This window comes from Colossoma macropomum, unplaced genomic scaffold (assembly GCF_904425465.1).
Source record: "Colossoma macropomum unplaced genomic scaffold, Colossoma_macropomum, whole genome shotgun sequence".
NCBI classification, from domain to species: domain Eukaryota; kingdom Metazoa; phylum Chordata; class Actinopteri; order Characiformes; family Serrasalmidae; genus Colossoma; species Colossoma macropomum.
Window position 1 is genome coordinate 7,722,240 of NW_023494798.1, and position 13,084 is coordinate 7,735,323.

A 13,084-nucleotide genomic window follows, 5' to 3' on the forward strand; every position below is an offset into this window, starting at 1 on the left:
AGTCAGCGCGGATCACAAATGTTCAGGATCAGTTTTTTTATTCAGAGAAGTCTGAAGTTATTGTTCTTCTTATTCTCCATATGTTTTCTATGCACGTAATTATGTACAGTACTGTACAAAGTCAGAGTCCGTCCCCATTTATATCCAGTAAATGTTTTACTATCAGGATAATAAAGACAGAAAATCTATATTGAACCAAAAACTACATAGAAGCTTTAAGAACTAAATAGAAAACTTTTTTTTTTTTATTTAGTGTGTCAACCCTTTGCCTTCCATTCATTCCAGGAGACTTGCTGGCAGTTTTTCAAGGAAATACAAAAAGTTGGTTGCTTTTTTTTTCTTTTCTTTTGCTAACTGAAGGGAGGTTTTTGGCTTTTGCACAGAAACACAATGACATAATTATTGAATTAATTAAACAGTCACGCACTGAGTTACATTTACATTGTATATAAAATCTATTCATATATAAACTCTCAAAATAAACTATTCCTTTATAAACTCTCCTCTTCTGCTCTCAAACACAATAGTGTTAATGAATAGAGGTGTAACAAACTATTACTTCTATAAATAATCTATAAACTCTTTAAAAAATGACTAACAATGAAGCTCTTGTTTTAATAAGAAATTCTTCAACAACTATACTACTGAATCCAAAAAATGACAAATGTTATTCAGTAATAGGCTATAAGAATTTATGGTATGATACAAAGGCTACAAAGTATGACTAAAGATAAGAAAATACAATGTTATTACAAGAAAGTTTTTAATTGTTTAATTGTTCATTGAAGTCTTTAAACTCTTTAAAGTCTTCAAAGTCTTTAAAAAAAATTAAACCTCTTAAAATTCCAGGTGTATTACATGCTAAGACTTATTATTCAGTAAGTGCTAGGACTTCAGTGTAAAGTGGTTGAGCTATTCTTACGTTACATAAGTGTGTAATAAAACTTATTGAAGGAGTTACAGTACAGTAAGACTCAGTACCTCTTTATTTGAAAAGCTCTATAGATCTATAGATGTTCAAATTATTAGCAAACTATCAGGTGAAACAGTGATTCTCAACAGTGTCAGGATTAGAGGTAGGATTGGCCCAAGGGTTAGGTTTAAGATCAGGGTTTAGCAGGGTTCAGTTATGTTTTGCAACCCATACTTTTAGTAGAATTTCTCTGCTTTCAAGTTACAAGTAAGAAATAATTCATGTAAAATTTCAACAGGCTTTTATTTCCTGCGATAACTGTGACTTCTATGGGTTAAAAAGAACAAATACATCAGATGGAATCTGCACCATATGACCAGCTGTGAGCGCATTATACATCCATCCCATTTCCCCAGTGCTTCTCCAGATTCATTGTTGAGCAGTTCCCTGCACTATTGATTTTGCTCCATTCACCCCTCAGTTGGTTTTAAAGTCCGCACTGAAAAGCATGTTCTGACAACCCGCCCTGACATTGCATCCTCTGCAAGGCCACGGCGAGGTTTCACAGAAATAAATAACTTTTATTTCGCTCTTATTCCCATCTGTTTGAGGAGGAATGGTAATCCTCTATGGATGAGATCAGTGTGGCTGCAAGGCTGTCTGCTGCTGGACTTGGCTCATAAGCAGCACGCAGACAGTTTATTTCCAACTCCAAAACACATCTCAAGTCGCACTTTGCAATGGATAGACATGCTTTAATAATTTTCTATTTCTGCTCGTTTTGACAGATGGTGACACATTAACGATGATGGAGCTGATGGTACATTAGCCTTACCTCAACTTAGATAAGATTTATTGTCAGCTCATGAGATACTTGGCAGTATACACTGTGTTGTGGGAATGATTTGAATGTTTTTTTTCAGTGAAGTTGTTGGAGAGTTAAAGGAAAACTCTTACCTGTACTGAGTCACTGGTGGGTTGGCTTTAGCAGAGCAATGAAACTTCACCAGATTTCCCTCCAAAACTGGCTGGGGTTCCACAGAGAGGTTAACAAGCGGCAAGTCTGCAAGAAAAAAACATAACTTGTCAGTCATGAAATACCAATAAAATGTCTTCTTCTTGTGTCCGAATGCTATAGTAGAAGAGTTGCAGTCCTCATGAGTATCAATTCTGTTCCATTGCGATAAACAATCTAGAATATCTTGGTGATCTTCACGAGACAATTTTGGAAGAGTTACTGTAGAAAGTCAGCATGATCATAAGCACACTTCATGTAGAATGCTATTGCCTAGGAAATGACTAGAATAACTAGAAATAACTAGAAAATCTAGTTAAAGTAGGAAAACAGAATAATCTTTAACAGTTTGTAGAAAACAACTAAAATACTCAGTTAACATTTTTTTGCATTTACCAGACGTTCTTATCCAGAGTGACTTACAATTTTGATCATTTTTTACGCAGGTAGGCAAAGGTAGTGTTAGAAGTCTTGCCCAAGGACTCTTATTGGTATAATGTAGGGTGCTTGCCCAGGCAGGGGATTAAACCCCAGTCTACAGCGTAGAAGGCAGAGGTGTTACACACTACACCAACCAGTTAACAGTTCAACTAAAACCATTGCACTCTTCAAAAAATTCACCTATAAAACCAACCTTCCTTAGAAAGGTTCACTAAGAAAACTACTGCAGTCTTCAGAAGAGTTCAACAAGAAAACCACTGCGATCCTTAGAAGGGTTGACCTAGAATACCACTGTGATCCTCAGAAAAATTCATCTAGAAAACCAATGTGATCCTCAGAAGACTTTGCTTGAAATATCACTGCAATTCTCAGAGGAGTTTACCTAGAATACTACTTTGGTCCTCTGAAACGTTCATGTAGAACACTACTGTGATCTTCAGAGGAGTTCACCTAGAATACCAGTGTGATTCTCAGAGGAGTTTATCTAGAATACCATTGCAATCCTCAGAAGAGTTCAGCTAATATACCACTACAATCCTCAGAAGAGTTCAGCTACTATACCACCACAATCCTCAGAAGAGTTGACCTATTATACCACTACAATCCTCAGAACAGTTCACCTATTATACCACTACAATCCTCAGAAGTGTTCATCTACTATACCACCACAATTGTCAGAAGAGCTCACCTAGAATACCACTGTGATCCTCAGATGACTTTGTTTGAAATACAACTGCAATCCTCAGAGGAGTTCCCTTTAGAATACGTCTCTATAATCTTCAGAAGAGTTCGTCTACTGTACCACTGAATTCACCTAGAATACCACTGCAGTCCTCAGAAGAGTGTGCGTGAAATATCCCTGCAACCCTCCGTAGATTTCACCTACTCTACCACTACAATCCTCAGAACTGTTCACCTACTATACCACTACAATCCTCAAAACAGTTCACCTACTATACCAATAGAATCCTTAGAAGAGATCACTTAGAATGCCAATGCAATCTCCAGGAGAGGTCATCTAGAAAACCCCTGCTATCTTCAAAAATGTTTATTCAGAAAACCACTGCAAATACCAGGAGAGTTCACCTGGAGTACTCCTGCAGTCTTTTAAATCTAGAATATCCCTGGAATCTACAGAGGAGTTCATCTACATCTCAAATATGATGACGGTTCTTTCATTTTATTCTGGGATACCACTGCAGACCTCTGAAAATCAATCTGAACAACAGAGGAATAGTTCACTAAATGGCTTTGCGAAAATACTTGAAAAATACAGTAAATAAGCAAATCTTAAATACGGCTGAAGTGCTTATCCAAGGACAAACCTTTCGATTATTCTCTGGATTAGCTGAAGACATTAAAGTCAGGTACAAAAGAAATAGTACAGACAATGTGATAAACAATCACCATGTACACAAGTGAAGATTAAAGTTACCAAATGTTTAATTAGAAGAAACAAATATAACAATATACACCGATCAGGCAAGATTATGACCACCTCCTTGTTTCTACGCTCATTGTCCATTTTATCAGCTCCACTTACTATATAGGTGCACTTTGTAGTTCTACAGTTACAGACTGTGGTCCATCTGTTTCTCTGCATACTTTGTTAGCCCCCTTTTACCCTGTTCTTCAGTGGTCAGGACCCCCATGGACCCTCACAGAGCAGGTACTATTTGGGTGGTGGATCATTCTCAGCACTGCAGTAACACTGATGTGGTGGTGGTGTGTTAGTGTGTGTTGTGCTAGCATGAGTGGATCAGACACAGCAGTGCTGCTGGAGTTTTTAAACACTGTGTCCACTCACTGTCCACTCTATTAGACACTCCTACCTTGTCAGTCCACCTTGTAGATGTAAAGTCAGAGACGATAGCTCATCTAGGCTGCACAGTTTGTGTTGGTCATCCTCTAGTCCTTCAGCAGTGGTCACAGGACGCTGCCCACAGGACGCAGTTGGCTGGATATTTTTGGTTGGTGGACTGTTCTCAGTCCAGCAGTGATACTGAGGTGTTTAAAAACTCCAGCAGCTCTGCTGTGTCTGATCCACTCAGACCAACACAACACCCCACCACCACATCAGTGTTACTGCAGTGCTGAGAATGATCCACCACCCAAATAGTACCTGCTCTGTGAGGGTCCATGGGGGTCCTGACCACTGAAGAACAGGGTAAAAGGGAGCTAAAAAAGTATGCAGAGAAACAGATGGACTACAGTCTGTAATTGTAGAACTACAAATTGCACCTATATAGTAAGTGGAGCTGATAAAATGGCCAATGAGCCTAGAAACAAGGAGGTGGTCATAATATTATGCCTGATCAGTGTATAACTGTGCTCAAAAATAAGCACATCAGCCGCTCATATTAAATAAATGATGACTTCATTTATTAAGCAACATTTTTATGTCCTTACAAAATCAAAAGATGCAAGACTGCACTTGAGATTGACCCCATGTGAATAGTACCATTTAGTTAAAGGTTTTCTCCGCTCTACATATCACTTCATGACACACGTCCTATCCATGCTTTTCACTGTATCACCAAGGCACAGGAGAAAATAAGAGATGTGTTTAAACCTGAGCATGAGCTCACTCCCTCCTATTCAACCTTGAGGCTTCTGGTTCAAACAGCTCTTTCAACTCCATTCTTTTTCACATATTCTTTATATCTGCTTAAAAGTTGAATGACACATCTTGTGCTCCCCTTGTGCCGTGAATGCTGCGGCTTTATAAAAGAACTATTGATACAATGGGTCTACAGAACACATGATACATGAGGATTCTCTGAGAGCCTTTTGTGTGAGGCAAATGGTTAAACCAGCCTTACAACTACACGCACTAGACCCTTATCCATAAAATGTGTTACAGTAGAGCTACAGTAGTTGAACCATAATGGTGAAATCACTGGGAGAAAGAAAGCAAAAGGAACCTGATTGCTATGCAGTTACAGATACTTAAGTAGAGAGAAAGCGTCAAACAGCGCACATAAGCATTTCGGTGTTCACATGGGAGGAAGAAAAGGAGAATGAGAGAGAGACAAAGGAAATATGAGTTACAGTAACTTACAAAAACCTCACTCCTACACCACTGACCCTTATCATTACATAATAAATCATTTTAATCATAATTTGCTGGACTTGGCTCATAATCATGTAATAATCATGTAATTAAAACATGGCATTATTATGCTAATCAATATAATGATACTGTTTCTGCTACTAAAAATTATGAAAACAAATATTAATAATAACAAAGGTGATGATGATGATGATGATGATGATGATGATGATGATTTAGTATTAAATCCATGATTATAACTATGTAACTGTATAGGACTTTGTATTGTTATTACACATTATAGAACGATATTTCTAATGCTAATGAGAATACTAATACTAACAAAAAGTGCTGATTATTATTATTATTATTATTATTGTTGTTGTTTTTGTTGTTGTTGTTGCTATTCTCACTATTATTATGCCTTGGCAATATAATAGTATATTTTGAGCCGAAAGAGACAGACAGAGAGAGAGAGAGAGAGAGAGAGAGAGAGAAGGAGAGAGAGAGCGAAGCAAAGAGTGAATCTGGACTGAGTTTAATGCAGGTGCCTCCCATATTACTGGATGCACTCCTGCCTCCATGTGGTGTGCGTCCAGTAATAAAATCTCTACTGGCTGTTTCCTCTTCCATCATTGGAAAGCAGTGGGCACAGAGAGTGGCATGAGGATGGCACTGGCTGCTGGGGTTCAGCTGTCTATCCCGAGGGCTCTGCTGTTACAGCATGCGTTCCTGTGTGTGTGTGTGTGTGTGTTTGTACATTCTCCTTGTAGTATTTGTACCCTGAAGGTACACAGCTGGATTGGGTGGGCTCAGCTGCTGCATTCCCAGTAGGAAGGTGTTCCAGGTGCCATCCTGAAGCTCATCTGCTTCTGCTTGTGCAAGGGACCGTGGCTCACTATATACACACAGATACACTCATACACCTGCTCCATGTCCCTACCTGCCAGCACAGGATTGAGTGCCATTCCTAAACCCAAGGGATGCCCTGCTCCACCGGCAGCCAGCTTGATCCATGCTGCGATCTGCCTGGTTACCAAGCGGGGTACCTGTGTAGCGTTAGCACCGACTAATTGGGCAGACCATGAGGTGGGCACACAGACAGGCCGTGAGGCAGCCATGCGGGTGGAAGCACTTTCGTCTGCATTGGTAAAATCATCTACCCTCCAAGCTCATTTGGCACCTGACGATTCAGAGCGCTTGGAAGGGGAAAAAGTGAAAAGTCTCCAGGCTCCACGGGTAATTCTTCTTATTACTGTGTTTCATATTACCAATGCAATAAAAGAATGCTTTAATGCCAATGCCAGTAATAGCAGGAACCCCAAAAGCTTGCTTTGTAATCATAGTCCTGTTATCATCGGTTTCCTAGACATGGATTAAGCCTAATACCAGACTACATGAGATTCTGAATGGAGGTTCTCCAATGAATGGAATATAAAGTCCAGGACTAGACCAAATCCTTGATTGGGAAACTGACCTATAATGTACAAACAAAACCTTGTAACAGTCATGGCAGTTTTGAGTAAGGCACCTACCATGTAACCCTAATGAGAACATCCAGGCTTTGGTGTTTCAACCTAGTTTGTAATATTTGAGGAAAATACAAAATGGCTAAAATAATGTCCAGGACTAGGCCAAGTCCTTGACTGGGAAACTGACCTATAATGTAACAACATAAACTGGCCATGCAATGTGTTGTTACAGTTACTGAGTTATGGCACCTATCACGTACCAGTGATATCATTCAGGCAATGGTGTTTCAACTTGGGCTATCCAGGAATTTGAGGAACTTACAAAACCCATACAAACTAGCCAGTCAGATCCCTTACAAATTACATTATCTCCTCTCCTAAAATTAATCCAGCGCAAACTGTGCCTTAAAGAATAAGACAAATGACATCTTGCCCCCTTTTCCGAGGATGACTGGCCCCAGAGGACCAAAGTAGGGGTTGTGCTGGTCATCTAGATCCCCATGAGATGCTCTGCAGGCTCCTTGGCAGTAGCACGATGTGGCCCCCTCAACCCAAGCTCCGGTTGACAGACAGTGGCTTAATAAAGAAGTCTGTTTGTCACTTTGATGTATAAATGCATGAGTTTGCTCTCTGGTTTGAGCCTCTCGTGACAGGCCATCAATATGCAGCGGCGCTAATTCCTCAGCCTCATCTGGAGAGAGAAAGTGTGCAGGGGTTTGAAGCACAGCCGCCATAATGACAGCCTCGACAACAACGGAGAAGCGAAAGGGGGGAAGACGAGAAGATGATGGCGGCGGTGCGCTGACAGCTTTTTGATCGGAAGTTCAAAGCAGAGAGCAGATGGCGTTTCAGAACAATCGGCCAGCTTCTCGGGAGGCGACGAGATGCAGCGACTCGTCCTTTCTCTTAAAGCTCAGTTTCCCCCCACGCGCTGGGTCATAGTGGCCAGCTGTTCCCCATGAGAGAAGCTTGCATGTGAAAGATGGGGAGAGAGTGGATGGGGACTGCAACGGCTGCAAACTGTGGAGTCCTTCTGCAAGAACAGCTACATGGTTTCATCAGCTAAATGAAGCCTCATCACTTCTATGAGGGGTTGAATGGATCATTTAAAGGCATCATTGAATATATGGACAGGTTAAGCAGCTATGTAAGCGCTTGTAGCTTTGTAAGGTAGTGACTTCCCTGCTCAAAAACACCTGACAACTCAGCAGTTAGTGACCACTGACCCATCTTCCAAAACAGTCTTTTTCAAGCAAGTACACAAGCTCAATCAGAGGGCAGGTTAGATTGATCAGTGCTTATTATTGATTTGTTTAATCAGAATAATGATAAAATGTGGTTGATATGACTTTCAGATTAAATAAATTTAACAGCAGCATTGAGAAACCACCTTATTACAAGGGGACTATAGATTACATAGCAGACATGGCCACTTATATGTGTCAGCCTAGAGTTAATCCAGGCTTAGACACTCAAACTATGAAAAATCCTTGCATGCACATGATTGAGTGACATGTAGGATAAAAAGCCAATCACATGAAACACAAGAGGCTTAGTATTTTAGGAGAAGGAGAAAGAAATCAATAGAAATATGTAGAAAGCAAAGTATTCATGCCACTGCTGCCAACATGTTAGTGCATAGTTGAGTAATAATTGCTTTACAGTTTTATATCTATGTAGCATGATTTGTTTGCTCTGCTGAAAAGTGATAGTTTTGATGTGATTCAGGCCACAGATGGACCACCTCCATCATAAGGTCATTATCAGATTGTCCCCTATTGATCTGAAGCTTCCTCTCATTGGTCCAAGAGCTGTTTATGATGAAAGAGAATGAAAATTCAGGGTTGGATCAAACTAATCTTACCCAGATAAGCAAGAAATCCTGCTTTGTGAGAGAGGCCTCAGGTCTGTTTGAAAGTATGTTTGAGGAGATAAATGACCAAGATGTGCCAGATTCTGGACATCCGGAACCAGATTTAGACATCCTTACCTTATGGACATATAAGTAACAGGAGTTCATAGAAACAATAGCCTACAATCGCAATAAAAAACACAAGACAAATCAAGACCTGACATATATGAAGAAGTATAGAGAGTACATATACAGGTCTATACATGAGAAACACGTGCGTGCAATAAATACCTAGTACCAGGATGGTCAGAGTAGACGAGGCCCAGTATCACTCAACAACAAAATGAAAGCCGACAAGTTCTACTACACAAAGTCTTCAATGTGTCCTTTGTGAAAGAGCTAAAAGGGCTGCAAAGATTTCTTGCTTTCACATCTCTATATTTGAATAGTTCCTACAATACAGAAATTTGATTTCTGCATACGTCCTTTCATTCTCCACCCAATTCCATCAAAAGAGGGTCTGTATCTGAACTCCATGAGATTGCGAAATGGTTGCCAGTGATTGCCGAGTGGACCAGAGAATGCGGATAAGTGTGGAATCGCAGCAGTGCCATGCAGCGGTATCACAGCAAAATGATCCCTGATTACTGTTATTATATCAGGATATCTGTGAGTTAATACCCATGTCTAAATCCTGATCTCCATCTACAGTGTGCCAGGCTCTCACCTTTTGGCTAACAATGCAATGCCTCATTTGCCCCCCCCACTAAATTTCATATTTAGATGCTAATTTGCTTAACCCCAGGTCGCAATCTGCTGCGGGGGCTTATGGTAAGCAGAAATGCAGAGGTGCGTCCGAATCCCCAGAGATTTTGTGGTAATGGGAGAAAATCAGGCCATAAAATGCGTCGAATTTGACGAGCCAAGCTGTGAAGCTATGCAGTGAGCAGAAGGCCGAGAGATTTGTCTCTGATGGTGCAGAAAAGGAATTCCACCGACTCAGGAGAAATCCAAAAAGCCTTTAATTACATTTGTTGCCAATGACAATATCGGGCTAGACCAACCGGTCAATTAGTGACCATCGAGCGAGGGCATCATTAAGGGGATGTATCGGAACAGAGCGACATGAGCAGACGCCTGGCTGCACAGAAACACAAACATTCACTCGCTTGCTTTGTCTGTGGGTCTGTCTTTCTCTCTTTCTGTCCACCTTTGTTTGGAAAACACTGATTATTTCATGTTTTCTTACCCACATGTTGTAATGTCTTTTCAGACTGTGCAAAAGCCATTTGAGAACATTGTTTAAAGCTTTTTTTGTTTGTAAACACAATAAATCTTTACAGAGCTGCTGCCAAAAGTTTGATTCCTGGTGGACATATTATAAAAAAGTCTAAACACTGACATACGGAAAGCCAATCAGAATGTATCTGACAAAGTCTTGATAGTTGTGGCCATGGCTGTTTCTAACTATAAGTGGTATAAGCCATTGCTTAGGGCCTCCAAGCCAGCAGTGGGAGCCATGAGTATTTATTGTTTTGATAGTATTTGGCAACATGATCAGAGAATTCCAGGATGCAGTGAGTCTGTGGTTTCTGTGGTTATTGTTTATACTTGAATTCACATTAATACATTGGCTCGAGGCGGTAGGATATTGCTTAAGGCACCTGAATGATCAGAAATGGCCCTGGTTCTGACCGGCCTAGTGTACGATAGACAGTGTCCAACCCCTGGTTGGGCTTAAGCTGCACTCGACTGATACATTGGAATTAAACGCAAAGCAACTACTCCCCCCATCCAGCTTAAAATCAGGAAAATTGGGATGGTGTTCTGAACTCCGAGCTCAGCATATGATGTCAAATCAACATGGCTGCTAATAAAGTTTTTCTAATTTTGAAAGATAGTAGCTTTAGATTAGTTAGCATACAGACATAGTAGCTCACTAAATCTATATCAATGAACATAAAGTTCACTGTTTTTGAGATCACTTATATTACTGTTTTTTTATCAACTTATTCCTAACAATATTCACTTTCATGAAGGCGTCCACATTTTTCCCACTTTGTTTGGAGGTCCAAAATGATGCAAGTGCAAACTCTGACTTCACGCTGCCAAGCCAAGTTGAACACAACATTGGTCTCAGCCTCAGAAGCTCAGTCTAAGCTCAATTAGATAATGAATGCTAATTACAAATACTGGGCTGCTTCAATAAAAAGTTGTTTGCATATATTTGAAACTTAATTTTCTCAGATCTAAGATTTTGGACAGTACTGTAGATACAGTGTGGATCTGCTACTCAATCTGAGTGTGATATGTCAGTCACATCAGATCACTATCAGTCCCTCACCAGTTCCCCTCTGCAGTGTAAGTGGCTTCCGTTCAGCTGAATAAACAAACCAAAGCTGTGCCTAATACTGAATGCTCCAAGGAGTTTGCTACATAGGCTGCAAGATGCAAGCTAAACTAGGACAAGGCCCCATGGCCCCAGCTCTCTCGTTCTTTCTATCTGTCTGTCTATCTGTCTGTCTGTCTCTCTCTCTCTCTCAGTTTCCCCAGGGCTCTTGTCTAAACCCAGGTCCCTCTCCTGAAGAAGACAGGCAAGGAAGAATAGCTGTCATTCACCTGGGATTACCCATCAATCCTGCCCTGCCTTAGCCCTGTCAGAGGATGTCAAAGTGAGGGCGTGCTGTTATGGTCTAATTCTTCATGCTGCAGTTATTGCCAGCAATAAGAAAAGCGTGTTGTCATTTTGTATTAACCATTTCCTTTTCAAAACAAGATTTTTTTTTCCTCAAAGTGCCAATTCTAAACTTTCAATTGATACTACATTTGTGTTTAAGTAAAAGACAATGAATGCAAAGATAATCTTATCATGACTTAAATTTGATAAAAAGCTGAAGTTGTGTCTTGTTTTTGAAAAGAAAAGAAAAAAAAAAACTGTTGGCATGTTTTGTAAATGTTCAAAGTTGTCATATGTATGTAATAATTATGTAATGACTATGTAATGACATCAAAATATAACTCAAATGTCTAGTAAAATGGCAATCACAAGAGCAACCATGTGCGATGCTCTTTTAAATCCACCTTGCAAGAGAAAGATGTCAAAACATTCATTCATTTGCACATGCATAATCAACTACACATTTCAGACTGCATATCTGTGTACCTACATTGTAGTTACTGACATTCAACAGAGAAAAATTGTAGAAATACAATTATGCTTCAAAAGAACCATGTTTAGGTTCATTATTCGACTGCATACAGAATGTGCTACTTTATCCTGTACACTACATTAAACAGCGTACATGAGCTGGTCATGAAACCCATAAATTACCACTCAAAAACACATGTAAATGCATGCTTGTGCATTGTTCCCATATAAATATGCATTGGCCTCATTTCGTGTCCCTAAATGCGCCATTAATTTCACTTGGAAATAATTTAGCATTTGCGGTTTGTTCATGTTCCACAAAGATGCGGCCTACATGTATCCAAAAGCCCACTCATTGTCTCCGAGGGAGTGTGCATGTTTGTGTGTGTCCTGACCTCCAACTGTTCATCTCCAGCATGCCTTCGCTCTGAGGCCGCACCCAGCTGTCACTTATCAATATTAACAGCGCTACCTGGCCCCCATGTGGCCTGAAGGATGGCCCGATGGCCCTGTAGGCTCTGGTCTCCTACCATAGCCGCTCCCTATCACTTATTCATCAAACACCTGCTTGTGCATAAAAGCCGAAAGCTAGCCACGAAGAATGCTAGGAATTAGAGGTCTGCTACTCGAGTTGAGCCCAATGGTGCCTACAATATTGAGTTTCGGGCCAGGTTCTGGATGCTTGCTATGTGCAACATCTAGCAAGGGTTGAGCTCAGGGTTGTCGAGCCAGGCTTAATATAGTTCTTTATGAAATAAAATGAAACCTGGCTTAAGGGGAATTGTTTGAAATTCCAAATGAATCTGGGATATCTACATTGTGAAAACATCGGGCCTCGTTCAGCAACCATTGTTAAGAAAAAAAATTTACTCACTTAACACCCATTTATGCAGTTTTCATGAAGATTCTGACATTTGCCAATATTTTTTTTTTGTTTTGTTTTGTTTTTGAGATTTGTTCTTAGGTGAGAACATAGTCTATGCACAGTCAAGAGCACATAGGTGTGAACAATTCTGCAATTTAAGAACACACCATAAATTTGACATAGAATTTTTTTTAGGACCTTCCTCAAGAACAAATTTACAAAATTAGAAAGATATTGGTGAATGAGGCCCTGAGGTCATTATATCAGAGTACACTGGTCATGCACTATGTAGACCGGGTAGGATAGCCCTTCCTCTCCCTCCATCA

At 40.2% G+C, this 13,084-nt stretch overlaps 1 protein-coding gene across 1 annotated transcript in view; it reads right to left on the minus strand.

The window, feature by feature from the left end:
* Positions 1-13,084, minus strand: part of kirrel3b (kirre like nephrin family adhesion molecule 3b) — a 282,884-nt gene that overhangs the window by 46,117 nt on the left and 223,683 nt on the right. Inside the window, exon 6 of the mRNA XM_036585496.1 lies at positions 1,871-1,976. Coding sequence (XP_036441389.1) covers positions 1,871-1,976 — 106 coding nt within the window. The remainder of the gene's footprint in view (positions 1-1,870; positions 1,977-13,084) is intronic.